Source organism: Halyomorpha halys, unplaced genomic scaffold, assembly GCF_000696795.3.
Source record: "Halyomorpha halys isolate HHAL.00 unplaced genomic scaffold, Hhal_1.1 Scaffold752.1, whole genome shotgun sequence".
Classification (NCBI taxonomy): domain Eukaryota; kingdom Metazoa; phylum Arthropoda; class Insecta; order Hemiptera; family Pentatomidae; genus Halyomorpha; species Halyomorpha halys.
Genome location: NW_027108250.1, coordinates 707,603 through 725,422, shown reverse-complemented (window position 1 = coordinate 725,422; position 17,820 = coordinate 707,603). Strand labels below are relative to the sequence as shown.

At 34.3% G+C, this 17,820-nt stretch overlaps 1 protein-coding gene across 1 annotated transcript in view; it reads left to right on the top strand.

Moving 5' to 3' along the window:
- The window catches only part of LOC106685897 (dual 3',5'-cyclic-AMP and -GMP phosphodiesterase 11A), a gene marked incomplete at its 5' end in the record, with an annotated part of 110,559 nt that overhangs the window by 89,179 nt on the left and 3,560 nt on the right, over positions 1–17,820 (top strand). Inside the window, 6 exon segments of the mRNA XM_067046612.1 lie at positions 10,539–10,685; positions 11,904–12,011; positions 13,175–13,284; positions 13,370–13,460; positions 13,711–13,811; positions 16,065–16,365. Coding sequence (XP_066902713.1) covers positions 10,539–10,685; positions 11,904–12,011; positions 13,175–13,284; positions 13,370–13,460; positions 13,711–13,811; positions 16,065–16,365 — 858 coding nt within the window.

The window sequence follows — 17,820 nt, the reverse complement described above, 5'->3', positions numbered from 1 at the left end:
GATGTATGGGGAAAATTGTTTTTTATTAATAATAAAAGAAATATCTGTATTTCTCTATAAACATGTGCCATCTGACACCACTGAACTTGAGTAGAAGTTTGAAGATCCAGAATTTTTGGTTTAATTAGCTTTTATAACAGACTCGACCAATCATCTTAATAGAAATAAACTTTCTGATGTGTTTTTGCTTCATCTCATGAAACAGAACTAGAGGTGGGTATTCGTTCCTTGGTGAACGCAGCTGTTTGACAGCAATATTCACACTAAATATATATTTTGATTGTTATGGCAATGTTGTATCGATTGATAAATGATAAAAACATTTAGTCTTCATATTTTTCTTATTTATATATAAAAAATATTTGGCCAACATAAAGAAATATTTCTACTTTTAATTTTATTAATAACTTACCTTACTTAGCAACCTACTTGATACTTCAGAGCTTAAAATTTAAAGTAAATAATTATTATTTGACCCGTAACCTGTTTCAAGTTTTTAATTTTGGCCCTTCAATTGGCCTTCACTTGGCCCTTACATCCTCCACGATAAACCTCTTGATGCACAGATAGCATTTTCTTTAGCCTTAACTCTATCCTTGGTATGGGAATAGAGGTGGTACCATCACTTCGTGAAATTCTCGATATTTTGAATAATTATCTAACAGGTGGTATCCACTCCTGTGACAGGAAACTCTTGTTTTAATATGAAAAACTAAGTTATGTTAATAGAACTTCAAGAAAACAATGTAAACTCCTTTAGATAAAACAAATTAATTATTTTGTGACTTATATTTTAACTTACTTTACATTGCACATAAATTTAAATATGATACCGTTGATTTGGAGTGAGATTTATTAAATGAAAAAATAACTATTTGACACTAGAGGAAAAAAGAATTTTTTGAATATTCACTTTAAATATTAGAAAATTAGTTCGTATTATGTACAGGAATGGTTCAACTTTATAACGTAAATCTTGAGCAATACGTACTTTCTACGTATCGCCTAAACCCCCATTGATTTTTTTTTTTTTTTTTTTTTTTTTGCTTTTTGATACCCTCATCTTATCCAGTAGAAAATGTATTTTTTTCCTGACCTGCTAGAAATTTTAAAACAACAAATTAAATATATACAAAGGAAATAAATGTATATACACAGGTAAAAATATATCTTGGATTGCCAGTGTGGCATTATAAGATAAGCTGCCGGGTCCGCTGAAGGCGGTGTCATCGATGATGGCATGAGTCTGCCGTGAGCGTACTAGGAATAGGGAGGGGCTATTCCGGCTGGCGTTGATGAAGTGATGACTTCAGGCTGTAGAGCCAGAAGTCCCTCCCAAGGCGATAACATCGACCAAGGGAACAGTGCTCTGCCACCTCCCAGGTCTTGGTGGAGGGGTGATTTCTCTAAACAGAGGATTGGCACAGGCTTTCAGCCCATCAAAGAACTTGATGTGCCTACGGCCTATGAATTCTGGCACGGTTGGGAGTTGGAGGTCTGCACAAATTTCTCTGTTCCTGGCCCGCTGGAGTGATGTTCCTTGTACTATTCGCCTCAGGAGGGAGTTCTGAAAACCCTGTAGGTTGGTCGGTGTCGTCTTGTAGAGGTGTCTCATTAGTGGTGCACCATAGAGCAGCGTTGGACGAATGATGGCCTTATATATTTGTAGTTTCAGGCGCAGCGATAGTTGTTGTGACGTCAGTAGATGATAGAGCCTATGCGACTTCTGCCGGGCCAGCTTGAGTCTCCCTTTGGCATGACTGGAGAGGGTGAGGTGCCGGTCAAGAGTTACGCCGAGGTAGAGGATGTTGTTGGAGATATTCCGACCCTTGCCATCCATGACGAACCGCTGGGGTAGTCTGCTCTTCTTGCCTTTCTCAAAGGACATCACGATGGCACCCGTCTTAGCTGGGTTAACTTTGATGCCATCCTTCTTGAGAGCAGCTACGATGGTGGTAGAGGCGGCTTGTGCGTGGCGGAGGGCCAGTTCAGCTCTCATGCTGGAGGCGTAGACTCCTATATCGTCTGCATAGGCTGCTACCATTGCATGCCGATGTTTGATGGCGACCACTGGCGCTGTGAAGACTACAAATAATAGAGGTCCAAGCACAGACCCTTGAGGCACTCCGCAGGTGGTGGGGGCTGTGGGCGACAAATCTCCACCAACCCGGACCACGAATGATCTATCGCTGAGGTAGTTCTCGACCAATCGGCACAGGGCGGCCGGAAACCTGAACTCCTCCAGCCGGCGAAGTAGCAGCGGGTGGGATACGCTCTCAAAGGCCTGGCTACAGTCCAACGAGATGAAGGCAGTCGCGTAATTCTTCTTCATTCGCTCGATGGTGTGAGCCTGCAACTTCACCAAGTGATGGTCACACGAGACACCTCTTTGGAAGCCGGTTTGCTCTGGTGGTATCACAGCGGCCTCCCTGCAGTGATCCATGAGGTGGTCGTGTATGAGACGCTCAAAAATCTTGCTCTTGTGCGAGAGGAGGCTGATCGGACGATAGTGCTCTGGAGAGTTCCCCGTCTTCCCTGGCTTGAGGAGTGGCACCACGATCGCACGCTTCCAGCCAGTCGGGAAGTACGAGATCCTCATGGCTGAGTTGAAGATATTCAGCAGGTAAGCTTTACCCTTCCTGGGAAGCATCTTCAGTAGAACATTGGGGATCTCGTCAAGTCCTGAGGATTTGTTTCCCTTGGTGCGACGAAGTACCGACTCTAGACGGCCAAAGGTGGAGAAAAAGGGCTTCTCGACGGGGCTCTGAGGTCTTCCTGGTGGTGGCGGAGGAGCACTAGTCGTCCGCTGAGCATCCGCTGCTGCATAGCTTGAGGCCAAGAGGGCAGCCTGTTCACCCGACGTCATCAAGTTATTCCCATCGGTGAGATGCACGGTCCTCCTCTTGGTAACGAAGGTCCTGACCAGCCTCCAGAACTGTCTGGGGTCATCGTGGGTTCTGCGAAGCTGGTCATGCCACAGCGCCGTCTTCCAGTCCTTCATGAGTGACGCAATCTGCCGGGTCATTGCGTTGATGATGGGTTTTATGCTGCAATCCCCGGTGCCCATGAAGACATTGCGCAGGTTGTTTCGTTGGCCAATCAGAGCGATTTTTTTTTTTTTTTTTCCGAACCCTCTAAAACAGAAATAAAATGTGAGTTAGTAGTGCATTACTGTGTAGAAAGAAAAAGTAATTCGTATTGTGTCTTACCTTTTACTACCTTTGGTATTTAAAGGTTACCTGTTATATTTAATTTTACATATGAGCTATCCGTTCAGCAGCTATTTTGAGTCCGGAGGTGAGGGGCTCCTCGTGTTTAGAATCAGAGCGAGGATGTGCTTCGGTGGCTTTCTGTTGGCGTTGGGGACTGGAGCGAACGTTGGGATGTTCCTATTGGCTGCCCTCTTGATGCTGTTGGTGATCCACTCGACCGCTGTGCCCACCTCGTCCGGAGTATGAAATTGGCTTATGGCTGGTAGGTCTTCTAAAACGCTCGACCTATATCCCCCCCAATTAGCCTCATGTAGAAGGTATTTGCTCGCAGGTGGTGTGACGAACTCGCCTTCAAAGGTATAGAGCACCGGGCGGTGGTCGGATGGTCCATAGGGCAACACCCGGCAGTCCGTGACCTCATGCAAGTTTCTGGAAAGGAGCAGGTCGAGCGTTGAGGTGCATGATGGGCGACCTGCGTGCCTAAACGTGTGTACCCCCGGGTGAAATAGTGCCAGCCTGGTCTTGGTGATATACGTTATCAGCGGGTTATTGCTGCTACACAACTAGGCAGTGTGTCGGGCATTTAAGTCACCCAGTACTATGTGTCAACTTGTCGCCTGGGTATGTTGCAGCAGCAGCTTAACAGAGGTCAGGCCAGCCCTGGGCCTCTTGTATACACAGGTGAAGGTGTAGCGCTGTTTGAAGCGGACGTCGACCGAGATCTGATGGGTACCATCGATACTCTTCACAGGGATCGGCACTCTTCGTGATGGGATGTCCCTCCTGACCAGTATCATCACTCCCTCTCGCGCTCCGGGGAGACAGACTTCCCGATACATCACATATCCCCGGAAGTAGATCCGTGACGACGTGGAGGTGAGCATCGTGTCAGTGAGTGCCATCACTGACGGACGATGCTGTTGTAGTAGCAATTCTATTTCAGCCTGCTTCGGTGAGAGGCCTCTGACATTATAATTTATGACCAGGTGATCAGTCATTGTGACGGGCGAGTATTTTGCTCATCATATCTAGCAGCGTTGTCACCATACCCATCATCTGGTCCATACGGGCACATAATTGTTCTATCACCGGGTTGTTGGAGGCACTGGTCACCGGAGCAGGCTGGTCCGTCGGTTGTTGTTGCTGATTGGCTGGTGATCCGCCTAGGAGCTCAGCGAATGCAACGTTGCTTTGAACATTCCTGCTGGGCTGCTGTCTTCTGGTTGGTACTGGTTGCACTCGTGGAGGTATCGGGTCGTTCTTTTTGGCTCTACGTTTCATGAAGTCTACTCTAATAGGACAATCACGAGCCGTGGCCATATGTCCTTCCTTGTCACATACGGTACATTTGGTCGGTGCTGTCATAGGGCATTGGGCCAGCTCGTGATGTTGAGAGCATCTAGGGCAAACCACGAGACGGTGACAATATCTCATGGTATGACCATATTGCTGGCATCGCCTACATTGCACGGGGCACCCATCCTCTTTGAAGGGAGAGACCCTGAAACGCACATGGTCAATTGCGTCAAGTTTTCTGATGTCCGTTATTTTCACATAATGCTCCGTTATGAGCTGGATGAGGTCTATCTCCTCTCTTTGTCCATTGGGGAGTGTTTTTGTGAGGCGTCTTATCATTTTATAACCTGGGAGTTTCTCCTGGAGATCGATGGCTACCTCACTCATTTCGGTGTCGAGGTCAAAGCCATAGAGGACCCACTTCTTTGTCCTTTTAGTACTTCGGGGGGCGAAAGTATGAAATTGAATCATGCCCATCTTGGTCATTAACTGGCTGGCCTCATCATGATGTTTTTCCGTTTCCAGATAGACTCGGGTCTCTTGCCTCGAATTATTGATCGTAAATTTATGTATTCCGATAGTGGCGAGGATAGATTTTACCGCCTGCTGCGCCATGGCAGGTGTTATGATGATAGGTGGCGGACGTCGCTCATTGGGCAGCTGCTGGTTGTCCCGGACAACATAACGATTACGCACGACTGGTGTCGGGTTTGTGACCGATACATCTTGGACAGCATAAGATGTTCTTCTTGGTTTGTAGGCATGCCGGGCCACTTCCACCTTTTCCCAACCCTCGTCTCTGGTTCTCTTTGCGCCTTTGTTTTGCGGATATTCCTCTCCTTCCTCTTCCATATTCACGTCTTGCTCTATTTCCTCCTGGTACGAGTCAGTCGGAGATAGGGGGGATATTTGTTCCTCGTGGGCTACAGCCTCAGCCATGTTGTTGTCGCACACACTGTCAGCACTAAGACTAGCAGAACGCACTCTCCTATTCATCACTGTTTCTCCTGTCTTTAACCGTGCACCGAAGGCAAATTGTCACTTCGCGCACATCACTTAATATATAAGAACTGACTAGCCTGTGTTTCCCGTTGGTCCACGCTGAACGCTAAAAAAGTATCACAGGTGACAGATGATCAGCAACAGCAAACACGTCCTCACTGGTCAACTGCCTCTATTATTCTGATTACTCCAGTATTCCTGGAAGTTGGATAATAACAGGAAAGCTAACCTAAAACCGTGTTATCAACTCGGTTGCTAGGTCAATGACCCCCATTGGTTATATATTCCTCTAATTTATTTTATTTGAGGCTTTATTCAAAACTGGTATTAATGAGAGGGAAACAGGCAATTTTATAAGGAAACATTACAATTTTTAATAAACTACTAATACAGTTAAGCTTGTGTTACAGACTTCTGCGACCAACTACCGTGTTTACACTATATGTTCCTTTTCAGTTTAACATTTTCAATTTCCTTCTAAAAGGCCTAGAAATATACAGCGTACGAAATTATGAATTATTTCGCATTCCTTACCAAGCAATTGGTTAGTTGTATGAAACAACATTTTATGTTCCCTTATGTAATGGACAATTAAATGGCCCAACAAGGAGGAAAGAAAAGCCATATTTAAACTACTCCTCCTACGAAGAAATTCTTAGTTAAAGTATAGATAAAATAAACACGTTCTGAATCCAAAATATCTGCTTATAATACACCTATACATAAACTTTTTAATGAGTTGGATTATACAAGATCGACTACTGAAAAGGGACCTGTTTCATAAAGGAACAAGATTTATTAAACGTTTAACTGAATGATTTTCGAAATAATAGCTCAGTCGTCGAATAAGAATTTATAACTCTGTATTGAGTGAATATAATTCAGCAATGATACTAAATTTCTATTACACAATAATTAGCAAGGAGGAAGGGAGGAAAAGGAAAAAGAGGATATAACCAAAGAAAGTGATCGTTTCAGTTAGAAAGGACTTTCAGCTCTTTAATATTCTATTTAAAAATTTCTTTCAATCTTTTCCTCAGAAAGTAATAATCAAACTATAGAGACCTGTTAGTAATAATATTTTTTTCCCTAGATCTTTTATTAGGTATTCAATAAAACTTTTTAATTTGTTTAAAAATCTTTCCATTTTTTTTTTCCTCAAACCCGCATGACCAATTCAAAAATTTTTAAGTTATTAAATTCTTATTTACCGATTGCAATTATGACTTCAATAAATAAACAGATAAATTAAATATAAAATGATAATTACCATAACTATCATACTAGAATTGTTACTTCATCTTTGCTTCTTCGTAAAATAGATAAAATATTCTAATCAATCAATTTATTTAATTTTGTTAATGTATCACTTAATGCTAAAACCATCTTTAAAAAATATAACATAAAAAACCCCATATAGTTCATTTGAATAAATAATGGTAATTTGGTAAAAAATTACCTAATACAAATTTTGATCTGAAGACTAATACTTAGATTGACTAATATTTAATATAAGACAAATATTTTAAGTGATTAATATAATTATAAAAAATATATAAGTAAAATGAACTGTCTGAGAAATATAAAATGTTTACTTACTTTAAATTTTAAAAATACTTCAATCGCTACAGTTCTTCCAGGTACTAATTTCTAAATTAAGTACTTATTATTATCAATAATGAAAACTATTATACTATTTTATAAAATAAATATGGTCTAAAAAATAATTTTCATTAGATTTTTTTTTTCATTTCTCTATTTCTAAAAACACCGACATTTCGGAGTACTGCTATTGTGGATCTTTTTATTCTGATGATACATTGCTTCCAGGAACATTCTATTCAAGATTTATGTTATAAAGTTGAACCTGTTCGATGCAGGAGCTTGGTGTATAAGAATAAATATAATACGGAGAACAGTTATTACCATGTAACCGAAGAGACAACTTCAGAGAGAGATTCCAATGGAAAATGACACCAGAAAGAACCCTGAATACGAAGAGGTACTTCGAAATTTAAAAAAAAAATGTGGGTTTAGGCGATACGTAGAAAGTACGTTTTGTTCTAGATTTATGTTAAAAAGTTGAACATTTTATTATCATTATTGAATTTATATTATCAGTAATGGGATACTTAGTGTACCTATAGACTGTTTTGATAAGTGATATGTATTAATAATAAAAAGTAACTGTTACAACTGGCATATTATAATTTAATAAAACAATATAATAATCCAAGTAGAAAATGTACTGACCAGACACATGTACACGGCGCTTAGGTATACAGTACCCGCACAATTTAATTGCATAAAGGGTCTGTTATCAAGGCGCAGTTCGGGTCTGAGACGGTTGTTAGGTATTTGAAATACTATACATACACGTGTAATCTAGTGCACGCCTTGTGAATGAAAACGTTATTTTAAAATTGAGTATATAAACTTGTAGGACAATCTTCGTTTATTTTTTAGTTATTAAATTTACATTTTTTTAAAATAATATTTTATAAAAAAATAGATTCTGTTCGTTAATATATCCATTTATTTTATTTCTCCGGTACCATCTAGGGATTACACCTATGATAGTAAACCAACTCCACAGGGATTAAATTTGGCGCTGTTAGAATTGGATAGAAATTTTCAATTGAAGATGATGCTAACAATTTTCCAAATGTGCCTTTAAATTTTTTATCTTATACTATATCTAAAGCCGACAAAACATCCTTTACCTAGTGAAGGGTGGAAACGTAATATTTTTTTAAGGAAACCATCCATTTTTGTTCGTTTAAGCCTTAACCGTTTTTTTTTTTTACAATTTCCATTCACTTTCTTTTTCTTTTTTTTTTTAAATATATTTATTATATTTTATTCCTTCTATTGTATCCAGTGTAAATTTTAAAGTATTTAATTAATTAAATTTTATATTATTTATTTAGTGGATTTTCTTAGTAATAATTCTTATCAAAAACTCTATTTGGATACATGGTATGGATTTAGAAGCTGGTGTAGCTGTTGTTCTATCATAGAACGGATGTTTAAGGTGATACAGTGAACAAAAAAAACTTAATATAGCTGTACCTAATAAATTGGTTCACTGTAGGTTGCTCTAAACTGCCTTTCTCATTAAAAATACAAGATATTTTTAATTGAAAAATATATAAGTTATAGAATTTCTTATAAATGAGCCATTCACCAGTACTTAATGTACTGGATTTCAAAACATTTGAATAAAGAAAATTATTGCATTCACTGTATTCTTAACTAATTAAAACAAAAGAAGTAGATACTGAAATTTTTTTAGCACCTCAGATCACCCTAAAATTATTCATTTTTTTGTATAGAATTTTTCTTTTTTTTATAAATATATGAGATTTGTTTGGAACAATCTTCTTCTTATAACAATATTTTGAGTATCTTGAACAGTATTTTGAAAAATCCAATATGTCCTACTATAAAACAATCTTAATAAAACATATTCATCCATTTATAAAAAAAAATATTTTAATTTAAGTTTCAAAATATAGCAATAAAAATAGTAAAGAACTGAAATAAAAAAAAATTTACGCATTGAACCTTTCCAGAAGCATTAAGATTCAAACTTGTTTATCAATGTTAAAGAAATTTGGTATGGAATAAACCACGGGATATAATTATGAAGACTCTTCATTTGTTGAAAACTAACTAATGTAATATGTTAAATAAACACAAACAAAGAGCGCTAATCCGGTATGTTTTTTCAAATGTGTTAATACTTATTTTAGAGAAACTGGAAATTGTTTTCATCGACTGCATAACAACATTTTTTTTTTAAATAATGCTGTATGACGTGACTCCATATCTTATTGATCTTTATTATATGTATATAAAGTTCTAGTCGGGAAAATAAATCTGATAAATAGTTTTCCTACCACTAACGAAACTGAAGCAAACATAAAGAAATTAAACGAATCTTTCTCACATAGTATAACTGAAGCATCTCGTACGACCTTCCAGTTAAGTAAAATTCCTTTAAGTAAAATCAATTCAATCAAAAATTAAAGAAAAAAATATGCGCAAGGAGACAGTAGATGCTCAGTACAGACCCTGTTTACAAAAAGAGATTGCATCACTTCAACACGAAATTAAAAAGGAATTAGACATAAATATCAGAATTATATAAATGATTTAGACCAAGTTCTATTCAAGGCTACGCGGCGTCAATTGGATAAACATTGTAGAAAATTGTGAATTCATCACTAGCGATACTGAAAATGCTGAGGGCTTTGAAAATGTCTTAGAGGAAACCAACGCAAAATGCAAAAAGAAGTCGGCATTTAGTAAATGACGACATCAATGATTATTTTAATCTCCTCGCAACAGTACAGCTCTCGCCTAAATTCATGAGCCCAAAAGAAATCTAAGAACTGTTCAAAAGGCTTAAAATAAAAAAAAAAGTCCTGGTCATGATTTGATGCTAGTTATAGCTATTAAAATGTTAACTAGGAAAGCTGTTTTTTTTTTTTTCATTTTAGTGTAGTCATTCCACTTCTCACCAAGTAGAAAGAGTGGAATTGATTATAAACGGATTTGAAATGAAGAAACAATGGTTAGGTTCTTGTACTTCCAACTGGCGTTTAATAAGGTTAAGCATCAAGGTCTTATATAATATTTTTTTCTCGAATATTTTTTTCTCTTCTTTTTATTATTATTATTTATTTTTCATCATTATTAGTCACAATTCTTGAATAGTTATAGCGTTTTAAATAGTTATCTTCTACATGAGACTATACCCTCCCCAAAATCAACTGTTAAAAGAACCATACAAGATCCACCAGATCGACTTGGTAATCAATAAAAATATATTGAATGATAATATATGTATATAAAATTTTTGTATTTATATACCAAAACGTGATGGTTTACTTAATCTTAGTAATTTCAAACTTAATTAATTAGCTGAGAGAGTAATAGAAAAGAAAAAAGTTTTTGTGCCTGAATGAATTAAAAGATAGATGTCTATAAAAGTATTACCTAATTAATTTTCTCTATTTACAGGATCTCCCAGTTCCAGCCTGTGACGAGTGGAACCTTTATTCGTTATCATTTGAGGATTTTGCTTTAAACGAAGATCAGATGATACTAGCATCCGTGAGCATGTTTCTAGAGCTTGGATTGGTTAAAAAGTTCAATATAGAATTAGAGGTAAATTTTTTTATTACTTTTTAGATTTAAATCGATGTTTCAAATACTTAAATACTTTCATATAATGTAAGTTACGTTGAATGTTAATTTATATAAGAAATCTGATTAAAACTAACACATCTCCCACCTGTTATTTTAATTTTGACAGTTCTTACTATATCATTATTTTCTGTCAAACTTTTTCGACAATTCATTAGAAATACCTCACTATAGTCTTTTTTTGGCTCCTTCCGTCCTGTCCGAAATCAAACTAGTCCATGGTAGCCTCGAGATTAAGGTGGCGCCACTAAAACACTCTTCTTTGGCGGTCTCATTGTAATGAATCCTCTTGGAACATGTGAGAATGACCTTCGGAACTCCATGAAACAGATTTTTAGGATCCCAAGATCCCTAATGCCCCATATTACATGAAAAATAAAATTATTCATTAATCCATTTAGAACTTGATTTCCGGTTTCCGATTCAACCCTAGGCTTGCCTTCCATTAATCCAAATTCCATAATAGCTTAAATCCAATGGAAGATAACTCTAGAAACTTTTATTACAGAATTGTTGTTGGAGTGCTACCAATCGGTATGAAAGATCTAACGGGAAAACCATCATTCTCCGCTTCGGTAAATGTTTTAGAAAATGTGAACAATAATTAATTTTGATAAAATACGATTTAAAAATTGTTTTTTGGTTTAATTTAATCACATAACATTACGTGTTCAAAAGAAGAAATCTGTACTGATAAGTATAAAAGATTTAGTCCATATTCTTGATTTTTCCGTAGACGAAAAATAAAGTTCAAAAAATTCTTTATAAAACCTTATCCGTTCGATAGTTTTAGCCAGGACATTATCATAATATAAAACCTTAATCCTTTATAACAATCGATAGAGAATCGTTTTCTGAGTCTGACTATGTACTTAACTAAACATGGAAATTTTTTGGAATTAAGTCCTTCATATTTACCGGTACAGAAATGCAAGTTTAAAAATCTATGTTTATCGAAATTAGAGATTTTTCATTTTTAATATAAAATTTACTGAAGTAGAGAATGTGAATTTTGCAGTTTGTACACTTTATATATACTGTAGTATTGAAGTGGGTGTGTGTTAGTTTAATATTCTAGTAGTTAATTTAATCCTTAGCATATTAATGTATATTTAATGCTTATATTAATATTTAAATCGAAATTAACCAAGTTAAATTATTAATTTTTACCCGTTATAGACTTTGTATCGTTTCCTGATGACAGTCAAGAAAAATTATAGAGATGTTCCCTACCACAATTGGAAACATGCCTTTAATGTGGCCCAAGTGATGTTTGCCATCCTAATGGTAATTTATTTTTTTTAATGTATTTTATGTATAAATATTTTCTAATTTTATTTTAATTATCTTATATCTTTTCTGATTTGTAATATTTATTTTCCTATCTGGAGATTCCTTCCAGTATTTTAATTTATTTATATTACAAGACTTTTTATAATTGATGATGGATTACTCAGATGAAGAGTTAATTACCTCATCCATATTATTTCATTATATATTTATATTAATATTGGTTATTTATTATATTTTCTCAAATTTATGTGATTGTTTTTTATTTAAAGAAGTTCCAAACAAGATAATCAATATAGATCTTATAGACTTTAAGATTCTTCCTAAGCTTTCCAAATCAATTTTTAAGACGATACCACATTGACCTCATGGAGGAAAAGCTTGAACAACTGATGAGATAAATTTAATGTATATCTTTATTCCAAGATATTTTGGTGATCTGTTGATGAGGTAGGAACGCTTTTCATTCATGCAAGCAATAGAAAAAAAATGGTCCCCTTCGGAATCGAAAATCTGTCTCGCATTTTACGTTTTGTATTATCAAAGAACACGTTTGGTTCTGTGTCTATCTGGAATCAAATTTGTGTTAAGAGATAAGCGATTGAACCGTTGATCCTATTTTAATGATTGGTTCAGAGATGGTGTGGATTGGTACCTAGATGGTACATATTTTCATTTTCCACTTTTGCATAAGTACGCATGCCCAAAAGTATTTTTCTTTGTACACTTCAATTACAAATATTGCTAGCCCGAATATCGGCCAAAATTTTGTGGATTAATACAGCAATAATCAAATTTTATCAGCTAATTTCGCTTGTCCATTCGAGAAACTAATTTCCTGAGTATGACAATATTCAAATGACGGCTCGTCCTGTATATTTTGTTCTTGAACAACAAATCATTAACCCTATAGATAAGGTTTAAGGCAATTACGTACCTAACAAAAATATCCAGAAAAAGGATATATTCTAAAAAAAAAATGAAATTTTCACAAAAAAAAAAATGATTTATTAGAAAGAAAATACAATAATAATAGTGAGAAAACTACACCGACTTTAAGGACTTGGCGGAATTTTGTTTTAATATTGTCATAAAAATAGCCAAGATTGTTGAAATAATTATGATTGCAATAAATTACTTTTTAAATATTCTAATTTCAGGGGTGTGAAATGAAAGGAACATTCAGTGACCTAGAAGTGCTTGGGATGTTCGTCGGCTGCTTGTGTCATGATTTGGACCATAGGGGCACTAATAACGCTTATCAGCAAAAGTAATTTTTTTTTTTTTTATGCATGGTATACTACAAATTTATATTCTTTACATGAATTAATAAGTAAATGACTCCACTTTTCCAGGGCTGGTTCTGCCTTAGTACTTCTATATGGTACTACTAATACAATGGAACACCACCATTTTAATCATGCTGTTATGATTCTTAGCAGTGAGGTAAATAAATCTTTGAGTAATAATTATAATGTTTATTTTTAGATTTTTTTAATATATGAGTTCCCATTGAACTGTACACTTGACGAAGGAGGAAATCCAAGCAGATTCCTGAACGTTTTTTTAAAAAATCTTTTGGACACAAACAAAGGATTTTTTTCTTTAAGTTCTTGTTTTTTACTTTGAAAACTTTAGTCTTCCTTACATTTCAAAATTATCTTCATTAATCTAAAATATGTTTTATTGCTTTCAGAGTTTGAACATATTTTCTTCATTAAGTGCTGACAATTATTCCTATGTCATGAAGATTTTGAAGCACAGTATTCTTGCTACCGATCTTTCTACCTATTTTCAGTAAGTGAACTTAATGTCTGAGGATGTGAACTGTAGAATTTCTCATATGCATTTCTTTTAAATTGAAATAATATTGGTTATTATGTGTTTTCTGTCAGAACGAAGAATACTATAATATTGGTTATTATGTGTTTTCTGTCAGAACGAAGAATACTATACTATCTTATGTTGTATGCCTTTCTTTACTTATTCAAGTTTCAATATCAATAATTGTTTCAAAAGAACTCTCTCAATCCAGCAACTAGTGTGCTGCCAAACTAATTACATTCCATGACATATAAATGGAAGCAAGGAGTTATGCAGTTCACAATCCCATATATACTCTTATACATCTTTCAGTTAGTATCCATATTTCTCAAATCCAATTTAAATTTATTTAAAAAGTAAGTTTTGAAAGATTACTGCTTTAAGTTGCTCAAGAAACATTGGCCACACTTTCTACTCAGCTTATTCTAGAACTATTACCTCATGACTGATTAGATTGTTGTTGATTTAAAATCTTCGATTTTTTCTTCCTCTGGAATACAAGAAAAGTAACTAACCAATTTAAGTCTTCTCTCTTCACATTATTATCATTTCTGTAACTTACTTCTCTAACCATGCAATTTTATTTCCATTTTAAATCATGGTTATGTTACCAGATAAACCAAGCAAGTAAAATCATATCGCTGTAAAATCAAACATGAACTGAAAAAAGTTTACAGTTTTAATAACCACTCTCCTGGTTCTCTGATTTCTGATTATGTACATACTTAATCCAGATTACGAATGAGTTCCTAGTATTCATTGTTTATATGTTTCATCAACTAGATAGATAGATAAAGAGTTGATTATAATTTTTCTTTTACATACATAATATTATTTTTTGAAAGAAATTTAACTTAATGTTTATAATGTCCAATAAATTCAGTTGTTGTTTTCTTAAAAATATCATTCTAAATTCCTTCATTATTGGATAAACTGCTATGATTTTTTGTAAGCCTATAAGAGACTAGTAACCAAATTATTGTCAAGAAGTTCAAAAGTTGTTCTTAATGGGTAGGAGTAACACAACTAAGTAAATGTGGAAATTACTGTCCAAATCGATACTTTAGTTGTTTAAAAGACCCAGAGCCTTATTTGTATTAGTTATTTGACTGTTGTTTCATTGATTTCCTGGAACAAGGAGCTTTATGTACCCAGAAGTTACACTAATGCAACGGTTTTCATTGATTGAGAAATTTTAGAAAAAAGTTTCAAAACTCCTGCCATAAAATATTTTTCAAAGCTATAATATCTTGGGCTCTTCAAAGTACTAGAAATAAACCAAGAAGGTAGTTCATGAAAATACTTCTTGCATTAGAATGAAGTAGCATTCTTTAATTAAAAGAATAAATTTAATCAATTTAATTCTCTTAATATAATTAGCATATAATCCAATTGGCTAAAAATAGGGGCATCTGGAGAACTATTGCTCAGGAAGCCAAGGCCTATCCCTTGCTGTATAGCTACAAAGAAGAAGAAGACATAATCCAATTATAAACAAAACTATAATAACCATTTGCAACCTTCTCCATTGTTGGTTGTTTCATTTTTTTAATGAAATATTATACACAATTAGTGATTTATATTAAATACAATAATTATTTCATACTACACCCTATTGGTTTAAAATAAATAAAATATAACTATTGTCTACTATATTTTCCTCTATTAATAATCTTTATATAAATAATATATTCCTCTATAGTAATTTTAGCAAATCATGAATCTTGGACAAGATTATATGAAAGTTAACTTCAGGCTATGGAGACAATGATCCTCATAAAAAGTGAAGGGCATTGGTTCTATGCTTAGGAATTGAAGTAAGATTTGAAGGTCTTTTAATGTTGATGAAGTAGAAACAGTAAATGGAATAGATTGTAGGAAGATAGTCCGGGTGGTGGTCAATATATATCAAAACAGTAGAAGAAAACTATTTTGATACCTTTATTGACCGCCACCCAGACTATCTACCTCCAATCTATTTCATACGGTCAACTATCTTCTTCCAATATTAAATGGAATATAATAAAGTTGATCCAGACCAGAGGTATAAAAGGTCTCTTTACAAGGTATGAGGTATTTGACAAGAATTAAAACATAAGCATGTATGATAAATAATCCATTTTGTAATTACAATTAATTTTGTTTTCATTAATTTAAATTGATTAATAATATTCAAATTTTCTTTTCTTTCTAGTTCCATTTTATTTTTATTTCCCTTCCCAACAGGAACAGGCCCAAATTCTTCTCATTAGTAGAAAAACGTGAGTATTCATGGGGAAATGAAAACCATAGAGAGCTTTTAAGGTCCGTGTTAATGACTGCTTCTGACATCGCATCTTCATGCAAGCCTTGGCATGTACAAAAAAAGGTTGCCTACCTTGTGGCGGATGAGTTTTTGAAGCAAGGAGACAAAGAGAAAACGGAGCTTAAGATCCAGCCTATAGCACTTATGGACAGGGAAAGAGCTCATGAGCTACCTCAGTTACAGCTCAAGTGGATATCAGATATTTGTCTTCCATTATATGAGGTATTATATATATTAATTTTCTATTAGTTCAAATTATTATTATGAGGAACAGTTTCTCTAAAATGAGTGAGATATTCTTATTTAAGGACATGGTTTGATGAAGTTGTTATGTTACGAATTTAAAGTTTTTAGAAAATAACAAATAGAGTTTATTCTATATATATTTTTTAAAATATGTTCTGTACAATTGTCTGATAAATCTATACAGAAGTTGGTCTGGGTTGCGATCAATGGAGACAAAAACACTTGTATAACTTCTTATACATAAAACTTATTTTTACTGATTTCCGTTTCAGTCTAAATTTCAGTTAAAATACAAAATTAGATGAAAGAATAAAAAAGAAAAAAAACAATAAAAAATGGGTCATTTTCAAAATAATTGCTGTTTGACTCCTTGACAGAGATTCCTAGATGAAAATTCAATTTTTGGTATTATTGAAAGTACTGTTTATAAAACTGCATAGGAATCATGAGTTTTCTTATTTGGTGACTGAGTTGGTGTTATCGTATTTAATTCCTTATCGTATTTATTTTCTTATTTCCTATTACTATTATCCTATTATTACTAAGCATATATTTTATATTCTATTATTACTCTTATTATACCGTTTTCCACTTTTATAATTTTGTTTTATTTAACTAACTTAAGTCTATTCTTCCTGTTTTAAGTACATTTTTCAAACGTGATATAAGGGCATTGCCACTTTGGGGTTGAGTGGAACGGGTTGGCCAGGAAAGATTCAGAATTTTGATTTCAGTTTTTTAAAATAAAAATATACTGAGCTGTTTTAAGGAAGCAATTACCTTTGTCCTTAAATACTGGTGACTACTAAAAATATGTTTTTAAAAAATGTAATACAGCAGTTTTAGAAAGAAATTGAAAATAAATCCTAAATTTTATTTCCACTTATCTTTCATAAATTCCAGTGTTTTTTTTTTTTTTATCAACTACATCAGCTCCACCTTGATATCACAAGGAATCTATTTTGATTTTCTATATGTATGTATAGTTGACCGTAAAAATTTAAATATAAGAAGATGGTCAGGGTCGCGGTCAGAAAAAGAACAATTTATACCTAGATTATAATTTATACAATTTATATCTAAAACAGTTTATAACTATTTTAGTGTCCAACGTTTCGCCCCACTTTGCTTCCACAGCCCTACAGCCCCACATCATCAGGGCTGTTCAAAACGAAAGGTTGAAAAAATAAAAAATACTTTTTTAAAATAAACTTTATGATCTTTTACTGGAAGAGTCTTTGAATTAAACTGGATTTGGTGAATGACACAATTCTTCCTTTTTCAAATAAAATAATTTATTTCATATAATCAGCAACAATGTTTCGAGAAAATTCCCCATCTTCAGGTTGCTGATAAATATACCTATATACAACATATAATTATCTCCTTTCCTGTCATTCTTGCTAATATATCATAATATTAATGTCATTT